General features: G+C 38.4%; 2 protein-coding genes across 5 annotated transcripts in view; one reads left to right on the top strand and one right to left on the bottom strand.

The window, feature by feature from the left end:
- The window catches only part of LOC107663225 (probable ribonuclease ZC3H12B), a 28,160-nt gene extending 21,698 nt beyond the window's left edge, over positions 1-6,462 (top strand). The window contains exons 3-6 of one of the 2 annotated variants that reach the window (XM_016453402.1): positions 1,168-1,307; positions 2,061-2,295; positions 2,982-3,088; positions 3,367-6,462. In XM_016453402.1, the coding sequence (XP_016308888.1) occupies positions 1,168-1,307; positions 2,061-2,295; positions 2,982-3,088; positions 3,367-4,844 (1,960 nt within the window). In that variant the 3' untranslated portion in view covers positions 4,845-6,462. Of the gene's footprint in view, positions 1-1,167; positions 1,308-2,060; positions 2,296-2,981; positions 3,104-3,366 lie in introns of both variants that reach the window. The other variant, XM_016453401.1, reaches the window with a different exon arrangement.
- Positions 6,463-9,697: 3,235 nt separating this feature from the next.
- On the bottom strand, positions 9,698-19,749 carry las1l (LAS1 like ribosome biogenesis factor). 3 transcript variants are annotated; one of them, XM_016453398.1, is made up of 14 exons: positions 19,530-19,749; positions 18,139-18,358; positions 16,290-16,415; positions 16,133-16,202; positions 15,970-16,051; positions 15,679-15,846; positions 14,891-14,937; positions 13,377-13,486; positions 13,201-13,286; positions 12,903-13,106; positions 12,116-12,251; positions 11,720-12,036; positions 10,568-10,718; positions 9,698-10,479 (listed from the first exon to the last, which is right to left on the bottom strand). In XM_016453398.1, the coding sequence occupies exons 2-14, from the start codon at positions 18,282-18,284 to the stop codon at positions 10,386-10,388; spliced, it is 1,737 nt and encodes a 578-aa protein (XP_016308884.1). In that variant the 5' UTR covers positions 18,285-18,358; positions 19,530-19,749; the 3' UTR covers positions 9,698-10,385. The 3 variants fall into 3 exon arrangements, with proteins under 3 accessions (XP_016308884.1, XP_016308885.1, XP_016308883.1); XM_016453399.1 differs by lacking the exon at positions 19,530-19,749 and adding an exon at positions 18,410-18,539 and having other exon boundaries at positions 18,139-18,325; XM_016453397.1 differs by lacking the exon at positions 19,530-19,749 and having other exon boundaries at positions 18,139-18,539.
- Between the last annotated feature and the right edge of the window lie 214 nt (positions 19,750-19,963).

Raw genomic sequence — 19,963 nt, 5'->3', positions numbered from 1 at the left:
TTATGTTCCAAATTTGAAGTTGATATCACAAAAATTGTGGTTCCTGTGAGATTTTCTTTGGGCACTATACCAAAAATAACCACTGGATTACACCCAAACTCTTTTGAATTTTTCTAATGCAGTTTTCTGTCACAAATTAATCATTTTCTGTCACAATATCACATCTATTACAAAATAGTCACCAAATATGGAATCTTGACTGTCAGGCCTTTCCAAAGATATGTGTTTTGTCAAGATTACAAAAAGGTTTGATTTTCTAAAACACAAGCCACAATATATGTATGTTTATATGTATGTCTATATGTATGTTTTATATCTTGATTTATACCCCTGAAAGGGCAACGTATCCCCTGAGATACAAACATTTAGAGACAGATTACAAAAAATATAAGCATTTAATTTATAACATTTCAATGTAAACCTAATAAGCTAATGCTGAACAACAGCTTTTTAAACAGGTAAGTCCCTTCCAACGTGTGTAAATATGTGAAATAGATCAACTTTTATTGGAGGGTGAGTAGATTTCCCACTACTGGTGGCCATGCAGGTTTAAATGCTGCCCGTGAGCTAAACAGAATGGAGAAACAAGTCACCTCATCTAAATATTCACAACAAGAAATGAGACCTACGCTTTCTCTGCTTCTCCCCAGAGATTCTCAAATGTCTGTATCCCCCAGGATACGTTGCCCCTTTTAGGGTTAAATTATTAGTGTTTTTAGAGTTTCCCTTTATTTGAGCGTTAGATGATGGCAAAGGTAATCTAAATGTAAAAATAGAAGAAATGAAGCATGCACAATTAGATAACAAACAACAAACATCGACCAATACCAATAAATTACACAATCATATTGGATGATTACTGATTTGGTGCTGATATATTGTGCATCCCTTGTCAGTTTTAATTTCATGCTGACTTAAAGGCTCTGGACTGATAACATGTTGATGAGAGAATTACTCACAACCTGGGGAACTGTGAACTAGAGTCATCAGATTCTCACTATTGTTGTTTACTTCTGGAATTTACATTGTTGCAGGAAGTCTTTTGGTGAAGCAATCTTGATGTTCCTGTTTTGAAATGCTTTTAGTATTGAGAAATGTCCAATCAGTGAGAGAATTGAGTGTGTATGCGTGTGTGTGTAATTTGATGTTGGTAATATTATTTTGTAGCCATGGAAACAAAGAGGTGTTCTCATGCCTGGGCATTCAACTGGCTGTTGATTGGTTCCTGGAGAAGGGCCACAAAGACATCACAGTTTTTGTCCCAGCATGGAGGAAAGAACAGTCGAGACCTGATGCACCAATCAAAGGTACCTCAAAAATGAAAAAAAAAAAAAAAAAACCTTCCAGAAAATGATGTTTCTGTGATGAGTTAACACTTCCCTGAAGTGCGAGTATGTGTCTGTGTATATCCAATTGGTCTAAAAATCTGAGACCACCAAATAAATTGCTTCTATGTTAATATTAATTTAATGTATATATTATTAAATATATCAATTTGAGGGAAAAGTTGAATTGAAAATTATTTTCTGAATTTATTAGTATTGTTCATCCTTCTTTTGATTAAAGCTGCATGAACTCCACAAATTTGTGTAAAACCTGATGAATCATATTCTCAATCAGGATTTGAGAATGATCCAAATTGCGTCTTGTGCTTCAGCCGAGACAAACAAAAATGACCTTTTTTTTGTTTTACAAAGTTCACATGATCAGTGTCACAGATTCACACCTTTGATTATTGACCTAGAAGTATTATTAATCGTTATATTTCATAATGTTTCTTTATTTACAAATGTTTAAAATGCCAAAATGTTGTGTTTATTTTCAGGCTTAAAATAGGTTAGACTTTTGACCCTTTCTGTATGTTGTTAGATACAGTAGATCTTTTCACTGTGTGTGTTACCATCAAAAGCCATTTTTATTTGCCTGCATTAACTTCTCTGAGGAGCCTCCATGTGTCCAGTGAGATCGTCCATCTGTGCTGTGATGTTTATACAAGTTTGCGTATGTCTGTGCATGAGGTCACAGGAAGTGATGATGTGTGATGTCACCCTCGTCCTCAGATCAGGAGATCCTACGGAAATTGGAGAAGGAAAAGATCCTTGTCTTCACACCGTCTCGCAGAGTCCAAGGCCGGCGAGTGGTTTGCTACGATGACCGTTTTATCGTCAAGCTGGCCTGCGACTCAGACGGGATCATTGTGTCCAACGATAACTACCGAGACTTGCAGAATGAGAAACCGGAGTGGAAGAAATTTATTGAGGAACGACTCCTCATGTACAGCTTCGTCAATGACAAGTATGCTCGCACACAGTTACCGTGGTGACGGGGTTTTCTATCTCACTAAATTGTCTTCTGCTTACCACCCTTGCCACCCGTATGGCGTTCCTCTCTCTCTTTTTCTTCTTTCACTTTTTATTGCTCTGTCATTTGTTTCAACTCTATAGTCAGTTGTTCTATTTGTAAATAAGCTTTAATTAATTTACCGATTTATTTGCTTAAGTTTGATTTCCAATGATGAGGTCCCATGATTAGGCCTGTTGTGTATGCCTGTTCCCAGTTATATGTGATTTAAGCCACACTGCTATCCCAAAAAAAGTAATTTTAAGTGAATATAGAAATGCCATAAATGGGCATTTTTGTCTCATTTGCTGATGCAGTACGTAGTTCAGTATAAATACTTTTGTCATGCACATACACCATCTGTGGTGGTTCACATCACAAAACGATTAATGATGCTTTAACATACATTGTGAATGCAGAGTGCTCCAGTTTCACTTTATTTTAATATTTGCATAATGGCCACAAGAAACAATTTAGGACAGAAATATTCTACCATACTTCTGTATAATGTATAACATTCTTAAAATCTCATATTTATAATATAAATAAGAATAACGTTCATATTTAAATACATTTTAGATTTAAATCATTATTCCTATCATAGAGTTGTGCTTATTTGTGTCTGTTGGATTGATTTGTAGGTTCATGCCTCCTGATGATCCTTTAGGGAGACACGGACCCAGTCTGGAAAATTTTCTCCGTAAACGACCAGTGGTTCCAGAGCACAAGAAGCAGCCGTGTCCTTATGGTCAGTACAGCAAAAGTAGGAAATTAATTTATGTCTTTATTCCAGAACATCACAGCATATTACAAATATCCATTTTTGCTGTATCAACACTGTAATATAAAAGAAGATAAATATATTTGATACGTTTTTCATGCACTGTCAAACTATGGATTTTCCAGTTGGATTTTTAAAAATAATTTTCAGTATACTGTTATTTTAAAAAAGAATCAGTGCTACCATTTTAAAAAACACAGAAGTAACTTTTTTTGTCTCAACCACCACTATTGGTTTTATCACAGGTAAGAAGTGCACGTACGGCCATAAGTGCAAGTATTACCACCCAGAAAGAGCCAACCAACCACAACGGGCTGTTGCAGATGAGCTCAGAGCCTTTGCCAAACTCTCTGCCGTAAAGACAATGAGCGAGGGGGCACTTGCCAAATGTGGGACCTCTGGTTCTGCTGCCAAGGGAGACAGTAGCTCAGAGGCAAAGCGAGTGGCACCCAAGCGCCAGTCTGACCCCAGTATCCGGTCAGTTGCATGTGAGCAAGAAGAGAGACTCTGTCCATTGCGGAAGGCTGAGGCCAGTTCTGTACCGTCTTTAGTTTCAGCGCTTAGCGTTCCAACTATGCCACTGACGAAAAGCCACGCAGCAGGCGCTCTAAACACACGCTCAGCAAGCAGCCCTGTTCCAGGGTCTCTGCAATTTACCCACAGCTCGCTTGAACACGCAGGCAGCGTCCAGTATCCCCCCATCCTAGTCACCAATAGCCAGGGCGCATCTGTGGCTTACGGTGAGCCATTCCCCAAGTACGACTCTGTGGTAAGCGACCATGGCTACTATTCCATGCTCAGTGACTTCTCCACCATGAGCCTCCAAGACAGTTTCTGCAGTCTTGAACAGCCAGAGCCTGTAGGGGTTGGTGGAGGATATCCTGGCAGAGCCAGCATGTGCCCAGAACCTGGCCGAAGCCATTCGTCAGACTCCTTCTCGTCCTACAGTGGAGAGATGTACCTCAACTCATTGGAGGGCAGCCTGGACGACAGCATGAAAGGGCCACCTTCGCAGACCCAGATGCAACCTTCGGCGCAAACGCGCTTTCAAGCCTTTGCTCACGGTTTCCACCATGAGGCCTTGACACGTGTGCAGAGCTATGGAACGGATGAACCCAAACCGGGTCCTCGAAAGCAGTCCTCCGCCCACCTTGCGCCACACACCCAACACCCAGTTGTTGGCGCTCGATCCAGCTGCCCAGGAGACTACCCTCCTCTCTCCCAGAACATGTTGCCTTCTGCCAGCCCCTCACAGCACGGTCGATCCTTAGGCATGACTCGAATGGACAGCATCTCTGACTCACGGCTCTACGAGAGCAACCCGCTGCGCCAAAGGAGACCTCCTCTTTGCCGAGAGCAGCATGCCAGCTGGGACCCTTTGCCGTGTGGTAATGAGCCCTACAGTTATGGAAGCTATGGATTAACGGGAGGCCTTATGCCTTGCTGTGAAAGGGTGATGGTCCGCAGCATGCCCGAGAAGATGGAGCAGATCTGGAGGTCCCCGTGGGATAGTGTGCCGCCTCCACCGCCCACTGCTCGTGGGCCAGTGGAGGAACCCCAAGAGCGGCACCCTATTCCAGAACACCAGTTTCAAACCTACCGAAACCTCTGTAACATCTTCCCGGCATATGTGGTCCATTTGGTCATGGAGGAGAACCCTCACATGACCGATCCCCAGCAGCTGGCTGCCGTCATCGTCACTAAACTGCGCTCTTGCCATTAAGCACATCACAAAAGGCTGCTAACTACAACACCACAATATTTAGATATCCTAGTGAATGAGAAATTGGACGCCTTGAGAATTTCGTATTTTTGTTTCACTCTGAAGAAACAGCCAGCCCCCATATGTAATTATGATTGGATTGGATCCATTAGGAGGTTGGCTAGCATGATAGCATTGATGCTGCATTGGTTATTATGTAATCTGTTAAGCCATATGGGAGCCTGGATCTTGTACCTTGAAAAGTTTAGCATAGAAACGTGAGATCCCTCATAAAAAAGTCCTGCTTTCTCCACCGTTTAGCTCCTGAGATGGGCCAAAAAGTTCTTAAGGTTGTTCATAAAGCCGACTCAAAAGTGTATCCACATTGAGAGAGCAACTGCCTGCCAGTTTGATGGCAGATCTTGAGAATGTGTTATTTCGTTGGTGATGATAACATTTATCCTTTGAAAAAGAGTTACATGAGAGAAATCTCTTTGGTAAAACCGATCAGAAATGATCCTGCACAATATGAATAGTATTGTGTATGTATATGTGTATTCACTTGCATTTGCGTGTAAATATGACGTGACACCGTAGTGTGGTTTTTTTGGTGTGCGTGATGACTTGATGTGTGATTTTGGAAAGAGGAATGAACGCTTGCGTACCTCAAAGCATGACCTTTGAACTTTTATGGCCTTACATCGGAGCGACCTCACCACACATTAATGTGAATAGTACTTAATAGTTGTGGAGGTCGCTGTTTTGCATTTGTTTTATAGAAGCGAGCACTGGGACAGAAAGATTTAGATTCTGCCGTGCTGCAGTTCAGACTTTTTAATTGGCTGGGCTGTAACTGCAAACCGGCCCTGCAACGTCTGTTCGCACACATGCACGGATACGTATTTACGAAGCCATTTTAAAAGATTGAGCTAAACAGAAAATCAGTGTACATTTTCCTGATCTGAAAGCACTAGGTATATCTAGTTGGAGAAGATATTATTCATATGTGTTTGCTAAATGTTGTTGTTGTATTGTAGATTTTAAGAGAGATGTTTGAGTAAGCATGGGCTTCAGTAAATCTCTCCCAGACAGCATGTTAGCACTATGCTTGACAGAGAGCGCCGCTCACGTTTGGCTCATTAGTCGATAACTATGCTCAAGTGTTCACAAACTGGGGAGGAGAATGCGTCTCTTCGGCAAAATGCTCTTGTACAGCATCTATTTCCTGATTGATGCCGAGAGACCACCCCATTTCATCTGCTCCGCCCTGTAAGTTAACATATTTTCAGGAGAGCGTGAATGTTATTGGTCCAGAGATGCTCTGGGTGTTTTAAAAAGAGACTTAAATTGCTCCTTCATTTTTTTTCATGAGCACAGGAGTGGCCCCGTAGGGCCCCGTTACTGCTCATGGGAAGGTGTGACACACTGCCTACCTGTCTCTTCCTGTGCGACACACACACGGAACACCAGGCTGTTGTTGGGTTGTTTCTGACATTTGGCTGACAGTTCGCTTGCTGCCTCTCTACCGCCCCTGACCCTGCTTCGACTTGGACATGAAACCCAACCTCTCAGCTCTCTAATACGAACATGGACGGTTCTCCTTCCCTTTAGTTTTATTTTTCAACAAGGTTCTTCCAGAAAGCCATTAATTATTTTTTCTTTTCTTTTTACAATCTCTGATTTTTTTTTTTTGTTCAAAAATATTTTAAAATGTTTTTTTTTAATGATTATTTACACATTTTAGGCCAGAAACATATTTATGCAAGTACATAATTGTAGACACTAATGCTTGATCAATGACATCATGAAAACTTTATTGGCTAATAGCATCACAAGAATGTTCACATTCCTAAATCCTTCCCTAGCGTCCGTCTTGAACTGACATCAAAGACAGCAAATGATAAAATATCCCATTTCACACTGAATGGGAATGGGAATTTCAGAAAATCTAGAACTGTCAAAAAATGTACTATAAAATTATTATTTAAAAAAAATATTTTTAAAAATGTTATGCTCTAATAATTGTGCGTTTACTATTGCCTGCTATCGTACAAATTGTGTCAGAGTTGCAGTTCTGTTGTGTTATGAATTGTGACATATTTTGGAATGCAATGACGTGAAATCCAGCTAGAAGTGTTAAGGTGTGGTCACATTTAATGTTTGGCTAATTTTTGCAGGCTAAATGCAGCCATTTAAATAGGAATCCACAGGATTGGGAATTTACTTGAGGGCAATAGATTTCCCCACAGAGATTTCGCAACTGGTTCAAGTTGGTCACGTAGACTGACAATAGACATTTTTTGCCCACAAACTTTCGCTAATGTGACTGCACCTTTAGCATCATTCATGTACTTACACAGCGTATGTTTCAGGCCTAAATTTCTATTTTTGTTTGAGATGGAAATGTTTTTACGGTTGGGTTTCTCCATTTCTCCTTCTCCTCCGAACCTAGGAGCAAAAAATCCTGAAGGAGGTGTTTCTAGAGCAGGGGTGGGCAAACTTGGCCCTTCCAGGTCACTTTCCTTCAGAGTTTAGCTCCAACTCTAATCAAACACACCTGAACCAGCTAATCTCTCTCCTCTCGTTCCTCCTTTACTTTTCCATGCCTTGAAATTTGCTGTTTGATGGTTATTTTGGAAAGTGATAGTTTACCTCAGTGGAACTGAACTTCATATCTGTTTGACTGAAGCCACACACCCAACCCTGTTTCATATCTGTTTGACTGATTTTTAGGGCGTGGCTTTATTTATCATCATTCAGTCTCTCTCTGTTAAAGGTATAGATTCAGGAGAGACACATTCTGACACAATCTGTGTACTCCTAATATATTTTTCCTCTTTGTAAATATTGAAAATTAATGTCAATCCTCTTGTATTTGCACAGTATTAGTGCATTTCACATACATAAAGACACTCTACCAGCTTATCCGTGCAGGATCTCTCATACACACACTTAAGACTCGACGGGTTGCCTTGACAACCGCAGTCAGCTGATCACATGCTATCATTAGTACTGATATAACGTAAAATGTTGACTATTGTGTGCGCTGGTGTGAATTTATGGTAAATTCACTGCTGTTTCACCTGTAACATAGTTTACCTTCTACAGTAAAGTCATGGAGGTTCCAGGTTGAAGATGAGACTTTAATAGGATGGAATTTGCACAATGTTTTTTATTTTGATTTTTTTATTTAGCAAGTAGGTGAGTTTGGGCAAATGAAGTTGACGCCACACGCGCACATTCTCTCATGAGTAAAATGTGAGCTTTATTTGAGTGTCGTACTGAAAGATGTCTACACAAACACATGAACACTCACCTCGTAACCTGCCTTACAGTTTAACTACTTTGGTTACTACTTGCGCTTCTTGCTTGTTTTTTCTATTCTCATAAGCGGAAGTGCTAATGAGAAGATGAGTTTTGTTGGTTTCAGCTCTCTACTGGTGTCTGAATGGACAACCTGATTTAATTGCACGAACTGCCATTTATTCTGATTAAGCTTGACTAGAATGTCCGAGAAGAAACTACAGGACAACCGGACATGCCCAAAGGAGAAAAACGTAAAAAAAATAAAGCAAACGGGCATTTCAAACTGTCAGAAGAGATGTTTCTTCCCATCGCTGGTTGCAGAGCTGATTTAATCTGTACATTTACATGTATGTTTTCAATATTGAATACACCAGCTATTACTCGCTCAAACAAACACTCTCACCAACCGATTGATTCTCAGGAACAAACAGATGTATTATTATTATTTCAGCTCCTTTATGAAAGACATTATCTTCGATGTTTGCTCTTATAAAACTGCATTGTGAAGTAGCGTGGATGATCGTGAAAACGTGTTCTTAAATTCGAGTTTGGTTCATTTAACATTCCCCCCCTTTGTATTGTATTGTGGTTTTTTTTTTCGCCTTCTTAGGTTGACTGAGTGGTCTTAACACTTTTGAGTCTCGTGCTGTGATGAAGATGACATACAATAGTATGTTTTACTCTCTACTGAATGAAACGTTGCTTTTAAACTTGTTTTCAGTATGACAAAAACATGAACCAGAAAAAAAAGAAGAAAGTGAAATAGGGTGGAAAACCTTTATAACGCTTTGGGTCTGTGGACTCAAACAAAATGTAAGTCTCAATGACAAAAGGTGTTTGTTCCTCTCAATAAAGCCAGACTCTATTTGGTTAACTGTTATCATGCCTGTGTTCCTATTGGTTGCTTGTTTGACTGTAGATAGCAAAATGGAATGAAGTCATACAGAGGAAGTAAGATAGTAAGATATTGCAAAACACCAGAGCAAGATACAATTATTCAGTTAGTACAGAGGCCCCAACACTCACACTTTAGTCCCTTAAAATGTAAGTGTTCAATTGTATTAGATACAAAATGTTAAACCAAGTGGTGATGGTAAACATTTTGAATGCTTTTTAAATGAGTATCTTATGCTCACAAAGGCTGCATTTATTTCATAAAAAAATTTAATATTGTGAAATATTACAGTTTAAAAATAAACATTTCAATACATTTTAAAATATAATTTATTCCTGTGATGGCAAAGCTGAATTTTAGCAGCCATTACTCCAGTCTTCAGTGTAACGTGGTCCTTCAGAAATTATTCTAATATACTGATTGGGTGCTCAAGAAACGTTATCAATGTTGAAATCAGTTGTGCTACAAGATTTTTTTTTGTAGAAACCATATTTTTTTTATTTTTTATTATTTCATAAGTTGAAAAGAACAGCTTTTGTTTGAAATCTTTCGTAACAAATATATTTACTGTCACTCAGTTTAATGCATCCTTGCAAAATAAATATTTTCCCATTCACCAAAACTTTTGAACGGTAGTATGCATTTTTAAGTGTTCAAATACATTTTGGGGCCACTGTATATAAGTGACTATAACAATCAGATGTGGGATAAGACCACAAAATTGTGCCGCTACTGGTTTTGGGATTGCAGCCCATTTCAGAACAGATTACCAGAATGTAGCAGGTCTTTGCAAAGAAGCTGATATTAAAGGATGTTCAGTCACTCTTAACGGAAGTAATTTACATGGAGGTTTAACATGAACAGCATGTTCAATAATATAACTCCAGTGCAACAAACCTGGACCTCAAGAAACAGAAGAAAAAAAAAAGATGTAACAGATGAGTACACAATACAAAATGAAGTTTATTTGGCAACTTTGTCTTCAAAAATAATGTCATGTAATTTACAACATTTCTCAAACAGCACCTACTTCTTCATTAGAACCTCGTGAGACATTGCTCATGGGAGTTTCACTTCTGGATGGTTTGAACAGATGCCAAGAGCTGAAGGACTGAGCTGAGCCGATCAAACTGTAGCCTGGACCGTAACTTATAACACTAGAGTGAGACAGACAACCGATATTCCTTCTAACAAAGATGGACACGAACTATAAAAGAAAAACGGCTTAATGTTTAATGTGTGTGTGTCTAGAAGAGCCTCAGTCCAGCTTGGGCCTCAAATGTTTGTCTTTAACATCATAGGGTTCATAGTTCAGGGTCGGTTGCTCAATATCTTATGGCCGCTGAGTATCTGAGTGTGTGTTAGAACAGCTTGAGTCCAGCTTTGAGTTTGCTCAAATCACTATGAGTCCAAAGCGGCCCATCTGATCCACTGGCTCTGCTCTGAAGGGGAACACTGTGGATAAAGATTCATTTTTATGAAAATCATATTACAACATATTAACTAAATGTTCCTAACTTCTAAAGTTTCTAACTCCTCTCACCTCCTGTTGCCATGGTGCCGGGGGAGTTGATCTAGCTCTACCTGCTGGTCAAACACAGTAAATGTAGAATAACACTCCACCATCAAACAGGAGGGGTCCTCTGGTTGTCCTGGAACCTTTCCTAGCGGATACTGTTTCCAGGGGACTTTATCTGATTGGACACAAAAACATCAGAGTTAAGAACTGCAACCAAATCATTTAAAACCATCTCAGGATTTACTACTAATTTACCAACTACAGTTGCTTGAGGAGCAAAATGAGGTGCCCTCAGTCCTCATCAGTGATTGGCCAGATGATAGAAGGGTGGGGCTTTGAGATGTCACTCTTCAATCACATTAAACACCAGTTGACATTACTTGTGCTAATTCATCCTAGTATTTGGGGTCATGGAAACAGACTGTCCCCCATGTGAAATGACTGGAAGTGTGCAGATGGTCTAAATTTATGAATAAATGTATTATTCAAGTAACAAATGTGGAAGCATTTCATTTATTTCTAATAAACTGCAGACATGCTGCAGCACAAACATCACATTTCATAAACACAAGGCAATCTGTAAACTAACTGCAGTGTTAATTTGGCATTATTTATATGCTATTATAGTTTTTAGAATTTTTTTTTTTAAATTTCATTTTAATTTGAATAATATTCTTATTTGTTTTTATGATTTTTACTATTTTAATAATTCTATTTAGTTTTATTTTGTATTTCAGTTTTAGTTTTATTAATCTTAGTACTTTAAATGTAATTAAAAATGTTGCTTGGCAACAAACCATTATAAAATAAGCAGAAATGTTAATTTAACATTTAATTTTATTTCAATTAATAAAAATGTTTTATAATTGTTTTAAAGTTAGATTGGAAGGTAGAATGTACACTGTGTTATCTATATAGTGTCAATTTAAAATCTAGCCATTGTTAGCAATAGGTGGGAAAATGTATATGTATGCAATATTTCATAAACAAATGACTCCTATGAACTGGTTCTTTTTAATGACTTGAAATTTGAACTCACTTGTGAGTTAGTGGATTCAATCAACCTCATACAATTGACCTCACTGAACAAGAATTAACAAATTAATAGTAAATATAATTCATATAAGAAAATGAAATACTTAACAAAAAAAGCAGGTGAGGTTGTGTGAGTGTTACCTGTGCACACGCTCCATGCAGATCCCCGTAATGCAAAGTTTCTCTCTTGTACAGTTTCTGCGCTTAGCTTTTCCTGGAGCTCCTCTGTGGGCGGAGCCTGCACAGATCCAGGGGTGTGGTTAGATGAGGTGTCTCTGTTCTGTGACGCGTTACTCTTGAGTCTCTCCTGAAGGTTTTGTAGGGTGTACACAGGCTGAGCTGGGTCTGAGGGTCCGGGGGATGAGTTTCCATGGTGACCCTGTGTGTAAATGCTGCAGAGCTGAAGCAGGTTCTGCTGGGCGTCATGTGGGAGGGGCTGGTCCATGTCACTCAAAATCCTTAAAAGGCAAGAAGTAAAATTAGATTAGCTACTTTCACCCACACTGTATGTGTAAATATGTGTGCACGTTTACTCACTGTCGCAGAAGAAACGGTGTAGCTGGGCATGGTGCGTTCACACATGCAGAAATCAGATTCTGCCATGGAAACTGTAATCTGTTCATGAAGATCCTTTCCTTGGATATTTTTAGTCGCTTGTGAGCCTTTAATTCACCTGCCACACACATAGACTTTGTTAAAAGAAGTTTAGAAGTTTAACACAGTGCATTTTAAAAACTATGGGTTTCATTTACTAAGCGTGTACACACACACACACATATATTTAAATAATAAAATAGATAAAAAAAAAAAAACATTAAAAATATGGCAAAAAGTTTTTGGACACTTTCTTTGGATTATTTTAAGAGAGAAGATTTTCACACCAAGGAAAGTTTTAACATTTTTGTTAAATGATGATAGATGTTTAAATCAATATATCAGAAGTTGGTTTAATGGAGTACTTTATAAAATAAAAACATCTATTTTCGTAGACTAAAATGTAATAAAATTAATGAATATGACAGGACGAAAGATTTTCAAAACGGCATTCATACCCTTTTAATGTGTTGCTGTCCCCATTGACTTCTATAATATGGAAAAAAAATATCAAGTAACAAGTCAACAGGGACTCGCATTCTTCAAAGTTTCTTCTTTTGTGTTCAGCAGAAGAAATTCATACAGGCTTGGAACAACTTGAGGGTCAGTCAGTATATGATAGAATTTTCATTTTTGGGTGAACTATCCCTTTAAGTGTCCAAATACTTTTTAAAGGCCACTGTATAATATATATTACCACAGAGACCCAGAAGACGTCTCAGATTCATACTTTTGCTATTGCAGAGTAAAATTTCAGAGATCCAGGAGGCGATGTAGTAAGTTCTGTGACTGGATGGCTCATTCGAGAGCTCGGCGAACAGTTTGTCAAGGATCAGATTTATAAAGATGGATGAATTCAAGACCTTCAAACATGGCAACCAGAAGTGCAAAAACACTCGAGGAAGACATGGGGCGAACATGTCGACAGAGTCCTCTACAGAGAAAGAGGGAGAGAGGTAAATTTATTTTATGAGAGCTAATTCCTTCATGCTTTCCTGCGTTCTAAACAAAATCTCGTGCATTTGTACCTGAGGGGTCAATATCCAAAGACTCCAGTTGTTCTGCGGTGGGAATAAGGAATCCATCCTGAAGTAAAACATCAACAAGGATGTCTCTGTAACACAGACAGAACAGATGGCAATGAGACACATACTCTTTACCATATCAGAAATAAAGTCTTGCTCAGTTGAACACATGCACACACCTGGCCTCTGTGGCGAAGTGTTTGATCTGCGTCAGGATCCAGCTGAGATCAGCGCTGGCATCCGGCCACATGCCACGCTGCCCTCCCTGCTTTGCCAGCTCTTCGTACGTCTGCCAAACACACCAAAAACAATGGGCACAACATGATCAACAACTTGAAACGGCTTGCATTAATAACAGAAACATCCATTCCTTACCAAACACCACTACATGTTTTTAGCTTGTGTCTATCCCACAGACCCACAAGACAGTTTTATACACATACCAAAAACACCCAAGTTTCACCGAGTGTTTTATGAATACAGTGTATTCAGACATACTACTCATTTGAAATACTTTTTGGATACTATATAGTAGTGAAATAGGCATATATAGGCACAGGTTCTCGGTGCATGAGGAACAATTCCAACACTTGTCATCTGATGTTATTAAAGGGTTACTCCACCCCAAAATGAAAATTGTCATTAATCACTTACCCGCATGTCGTTCCAAACCCGTAAAAGCTTCGTTCGTCTTCGGAACACAATTTAAGATATTTTGGATGAAAACCGGGAGGCTTGTGACTGTCCCATTGACTGCCAAGTAAATAACACCATCAAGGTCCAGAAAAGTATGAAAGACATCGTCAGAATAGTCCATCTGCCATCAGTAGTTCAACCGTAACATTATGAAGCGACGAGAATACTTTTTGTACGCGAAGAAAACAATAATAATGACTTTATTCAACAATTCGTCCCCTCTGTGTGTCTCTGCATCACCGTAGTGCCATTTTGGAGAATAACCACTGCAGTAGTTCAAACGTAACATTATGAAGCGACGAGAATACTTTTTGTACGCGAAGAAAACAATAATAATGACTTTATTCAACAATTCGTCCCCTCTGTGTGTCTCTGCATCACCGTAGTGCCATTTTGGAGAATAACCACTGAAAGCAAGCAGTGTACGCTCTTCTGTGTCAGCTGCGCCACACGGACACGCTGTTTTAGTTCAAATCAAAGCGTAAATACACGCAGAAAACGTATCCTTGTGTCGCGGCTGACACAGAACAGTATACACAGTTTGGGTTCAGCGGATATTCTCCAAAATGGCACTACGGTGATGCGGAGAGACACAGAGGAGACGAATTGTTGAATAAAGTTGTTATTTTTGTTTTCTTCGTGTACAAAAAGTATTCTCGTCGCTTCATAATGTTACGGTTGAACCACTGATGGCAGATGGACTATTCTGACGATGTCTTTCATACTTTTCTGGACCTTGACAGTGTTATTTACTTGGCAGTCAATGGGACAGTCACAAGCCTCCCGGTTTTCATCCAAAATATCTTAAATTGTGTTCCGAAGACGAACTAAGCTTTTACGGGTTTGGAACGACATGGGGGTAAGTGATTAATGACAAAATTTCCTTTTGGTGTGGAGTAACCCTTTAAACTGCTGTCTCAGAAACACAAGCTCATACTGCCCTCTGCTGGTGTAAGCTGGGATATTATACACAATGTGAGATTCGTCCCAGACTTACCTGAAACTGTTCTCGTTCATAAGAGATGAGCAGTTCTCTGACTTTTTCTGAAAGATAGAGAACAAACAGAGAACTAATATTCAACAGTTCAAAACCATACTACAGTTCAAAAGTTTGGGGTCTCTAAGATTTTTTTTATATTTTTTGAAAGAAGTCTCTGGCTTATCAAGACAGCATTTATCTGATCAAAAATACAGTAAAACTGAGAAATATTATTACAATTTAAAATAACTGTTTTATATTTTAACATATTTAAAATGTAATTTACTCATGTGATAGCAAAACGGAATTTTCAGAAGCCATTACTCCAGTCTTCAGTATCCCATAATCCTTCAGAAATCATTATAATATGCTGATTTGGTGTTGCTTACATTTTTTTTTTTTGTGGAAACTATAATGCCTTTTTTTCAGGATTCTTTGATTAATAGAAGGTTTAAAAGAATAGCATTTATTTTAATTATGCATCTTCTGTTACATTATAAATGTTTTTACTGTAACTTTTGAATTTAAGGTGTCCTTGATTAATTAAAGTATTTTACATCTTTTTAAAAATTCTGAACAAAGCTAATGCTTTGCATTTAAGTGACATGAAATACCCTTTATACACTACAAAGGTATTTATTATTTTTTATGCAATTTGTCTTATATTGTAATATAATAGTCATGTTTCTCAGCTGTAGAAGTCCCATCAGTCTCTGTCATTTTCCTTCCCCAAAGTTCTCTCCTTTACTCTCTCCTTTACTGACACAAATGTCCAACTGGAGTTTTATGCGTAAAAGGCTACTCACTGTGTGCCTCGATCTCTTTCTGTCTGCGGAGTAGATCTTCCTCTTGTTTTTTAACAAACTCCTCTTCATCCTCCTCTTCTGATGAAGCATTCCAGTCCTCTGTCAGCTGACTGCCCATTTGGCGAGACCAGTACTCTTGATGCAACCAGTCCAACACAAATCCACAACCTGAAGAACACAAACAAACATAAACACAACGCACAAATTTAAACACTACAATGACATATGCAGCAAACAGAAAAGTTCAAGTCTGTTTGCACGAGTGACTGTAAGGAAAGAGTGGTCTTTCACCTTTTCGGCACCACTTTAGTGATGGGAGTCTGCGGTGTGTCAGATCATGCCTGAGGTTTACCACCCACTCTGGGATATTTATCTGTCAGAGAGACAAAATGTAGTCAGACTGCAGTTATAGCAGATTATGAAAGACGTTCATCTGAGTTGAAGTGTGACTTACATTCCCAGCTAACCTTCGTAAGGGTCTAGCAACTCTTTTCTGTTGCCGTTCTGTGATGAGATTAACAAACCTGAAACACAATCATACTCGTTACTCCAGTAACATCAAATGTACTGATTTGTATGGTTCAAGTGAACTTGATGGATGATAAACATACCGAACCAGTGCCATGCCATACAGCAGCACCAGATCATTGGCCTCCAGCTGACCCGTGCTGTCCAGCACCTGACAACGCACCAGGTCCGCTGTACTGTCCACAGCTACTGGAGTGCTTTGTCCGAACCTGTAACAATAGACAGCATTATCAAGGACAATGTTCCAGACCTGTCTTTATAAATTAGTTCAGACTAGAGTTGGGCGATGGCTACCAAATTGGCATTAGATGATGTCTACAGTGAAACATCGCGATTTTCATCATCAGAAGTTATTATCCAACACCCACGATCTGACCCGCATGTTCCAGCCTGTTTAATCTAATTTAATTAAAATAATTTTGAATTTTGTTGCTGTTTTTAGTTTGTGTAAAACATCTAGCCTATAATTTGTTTGGCGATTTTGCACAATAAAATCTTTACTGTTTAAATTGAACTGTTTTTTGTATGTAATCTGTATTGTGATTGGGAACAACTTCATTATGTTATTATTATTTTAAAAAATAATAAAAAATTCAATTATCTGAAGTAACTGTGCAGAAATGTAAAGCATGCATTGTACTGGGCGTTATTGGGGTTGCAGAGAATTACGATGCCTGCTCAACATCGCGATGTCTGCCAGCCATTGATGATGGATGGTGGCATTGTTTATCGGCCCAACCCTAGCTCAGACATTTTCAAAATGGGGTGCAGGGATCTCCAGGGGGCCACAAAAAAGACCTAAGCAGTTTGGAGAAAAACAGTGCAAAACAGAAACAAGAAAAAAAAAAAAAAAAGAAGCAATTAAATAAATAATTTGAATAAAATAAATACAAATGTATTAAAATAAAATTATGTAAAAAAAATGTAATGATAACAATAGATTTAACAGTGCTACAGCGAGTAGAAAAAATGATTAATGTAACAATAGAAACTAAATAGTTTCCAAGTAGTATTTTAATATTATTTATAATTTTAATTGTTCAAAGTATATTTTTGGTCTTTACACACAATAATAAATTGTTGCCTTTTACACTTTAGGAGGTCATATTTGGGGGTCCATAGCAAAAAAAAACACTGAAAACCCATAAGCTAGTTAGTTTAACCTGTCCCATGTCAGCATAGATTGAATGTAAGTGTGAATCTTCAAAAATAATGCCCAAAACACATCTCATTCCAAAACCAAGATATCACATTTTGCACAAAGCCAAAGTAATCTACTGTTAGAACCCTCCGAACTGCCTGTATTTTGACATTATTTCTAGGACAGTTTAAAAAATGTAAGCATTTCCTGTGCTGGGTAGATTACTTACAACTTGTAACATTAGTCCGTTACTGACTTAAAGGTACATGACGAACATTTGCGATTAGTAACGGTCCGTGTACGTTGCGTTCATTCGTTTTTTGATTTATTATTGAAAACAGAAACATGATAAAACGGCACCTTTTTCCATTTTTCGTATTAAAAAAAAAAAAAAAAAATTCGCCTTGATTTTTCGTTTTCACATCCAGGGTTAGAAAATTAATATTCGATTTCCACGTGTGGACGGGAATGAAACGCCCATTTCCGCTGATTGGTCAAGCAAAGGTCAAATGGTGCGTCATCATGTCTCTTTCAATTCCACGCTACAGAATATCAGTCCTCCGCTGCTATAGTTACAGCGTTTATTGCAACTACATTTCATCTTTCTCTCATCAAACAACCAGACTAAAAAAATGGCTTGACACAAACCGATTTTCAGAAAAGAAAATCGTAATTCAAAAGAGGAAACATCAGTTGTCACATGACCCAACAAACTGCAATCACAACATCTCCAAAACTGTGTGCAAGACATCAGATCACTCTCACAGCAGGTCCATCCCTGACCACCGTACCTGCCCTTCCACGCGGAGATCCTGTGCAGCGCGTGTTTCTGCAGCGCGGGCTCTTTGGAGAACAAATACTCCAGCACATGCTCGTACTCCGCTTTGTTCATCCAGGCCACGACGTGACGCGTCTTCCCCACCGTGTTCTTCTTCATCTTCAGATCGTAGACTGTATCATATGCGAACGCGGTAGTATCTGGACCCGCAACAAGAAAAGAAGTCTGTGCAGCTAGAGTCGGAGAAAACAAAACATACGATTCATGTAAATCTGATTTCCGACCACATCACGGTCCTACGCCCCTCCAGCGGTGCGGCAGGTTGAACGCTCCCCTTGCACAAGTGATGAACAATGGTTCCGTACGTGCCAACCAGGACACTTTCTACAAGAAGAGAAGGCTTAAAACAGAGCTGGGAATAATAATGTTAATTGCACTCAAATGACTGTTATAGGTGTAGTCTATGGCAATAGAGAACATTTTCCTCAAACTCTTGGTCAGTCAGAATGATTAATTATGAATAATAATTAATTAATTAATTATAATAATTGTTGTTAATAGTGTTCATCGTCTGTTTGATTACGCCTTTAATTGATTTTTCCGTACATTTCTGCCATATGTTTATTAACTGACAGTCACCACTGATAAGCTACTACTAAATATTGTAGAAACCTAATTTGCTGTAAAGTTGCTTTTGTATCGTGAAAAAGCGCTATACAAATAAACTTTAATTGAATTGAATTATTCAGCATGTGATGATGAGCACGATCAGCTATTTTCAGATAAGACACGTTTCAGTCAAAGCAGTGACAGTAAACCTCCAGCTCTTCTGATAAAACCTTGTCCTGTTTTTATATAGCACAATTAAATTGAGAGCTTAATTTGAACGCTTTATTAAACATCCCATTAACAATCAGCACTAACAAAAAGGAACATGCTTCTTCCATGTCTTTGGACCTGGTGCCATGGTACATGAATACGGCAATCATTTACCACTGCATATATAAAAATACTATTGTAATACATATGATAACTGTACCACCACAATACTTGTTGTACGGGACACCAGCAGATTGTATGACCCTCCAATGGGCATCTATAGGAGATAATATTCACAATTCACGATATTCTGGTGTTTCTTTTGGCAATTAGATCAGTGTGCTTACATGGTACTGAATATAACAGAAAAAAACTGGGGTATTTTTGTGCATGTAAACAGTCACTTTTTAAAATAAAATTACATTATAAAATGGCCTAACTGGCTCACATTAAAACTCAAAGGATATTTAAAATGATCAAAGTATACTCATAATAGATAAAGCCAAAGTTTTTTCTCTTTTTCCCTAGTAAAGTCCCTAAAGTCCAAATCCAACTGTAAAAACACATGTAATAAAAGATGCTTACCGATTTTATAGGACTATATATACGAAAGTGTTTGTTCTTCAGCAAGAGTTTTCAGTTTTGGGTTACTTCTAAGTTCTTTGTTTTGAAAATATTTCTCTAAAATGTAGTTTTATCAACTTTGAGACAAGTTACATAGCACGATTAAGTTTTTGGTCCATATAAAGTCTCGCCATGTTCCTCAGGCGTTCTTCTTCTTCTTCTTTTTTGGTGTTTATTGGCGGTTGGCAACCTAACTGACTGGTGCATTACCGCCACCGACTGGAATAAAGTATGGATCAGGATTTTGCTTGTAAGACAAAATAAACCGTAAGAACCAATCAAGACAAATAAATAAACTAGAAATGAAAACAAAACAAATAATAATAAACAAACAATCAAAAAGACTATATTATTTTATATGAGTCGATTTAACCAAATTATGGTGACAAAAAAGT

This window comes from Sinocyclocheilus anshuiensis, unplaced genomic scaffold, assembly GCF_001515605.1.
Source record: "Sinocyclocheilus anshuiensis isolate Anshui unplaced genomic scaffold, SAMN03320099.WGS_v1.1 scaffold1301, whole genome shotgun sequence".
NCBI classification, from domain to species: domain Eukaryota; kingdom Metazoa; phylum Chordata; class Actinopteri; order Cypriniformes; family Cyprinidae; genus Sinocyclocheilus; species Sinocyclocheilus anshuiensis.
The sequence above is the reverse complement of the archived record's forward strand: the minus strand, read 5'-3'. Positions and strand labels throughout refer to the sequence as shown.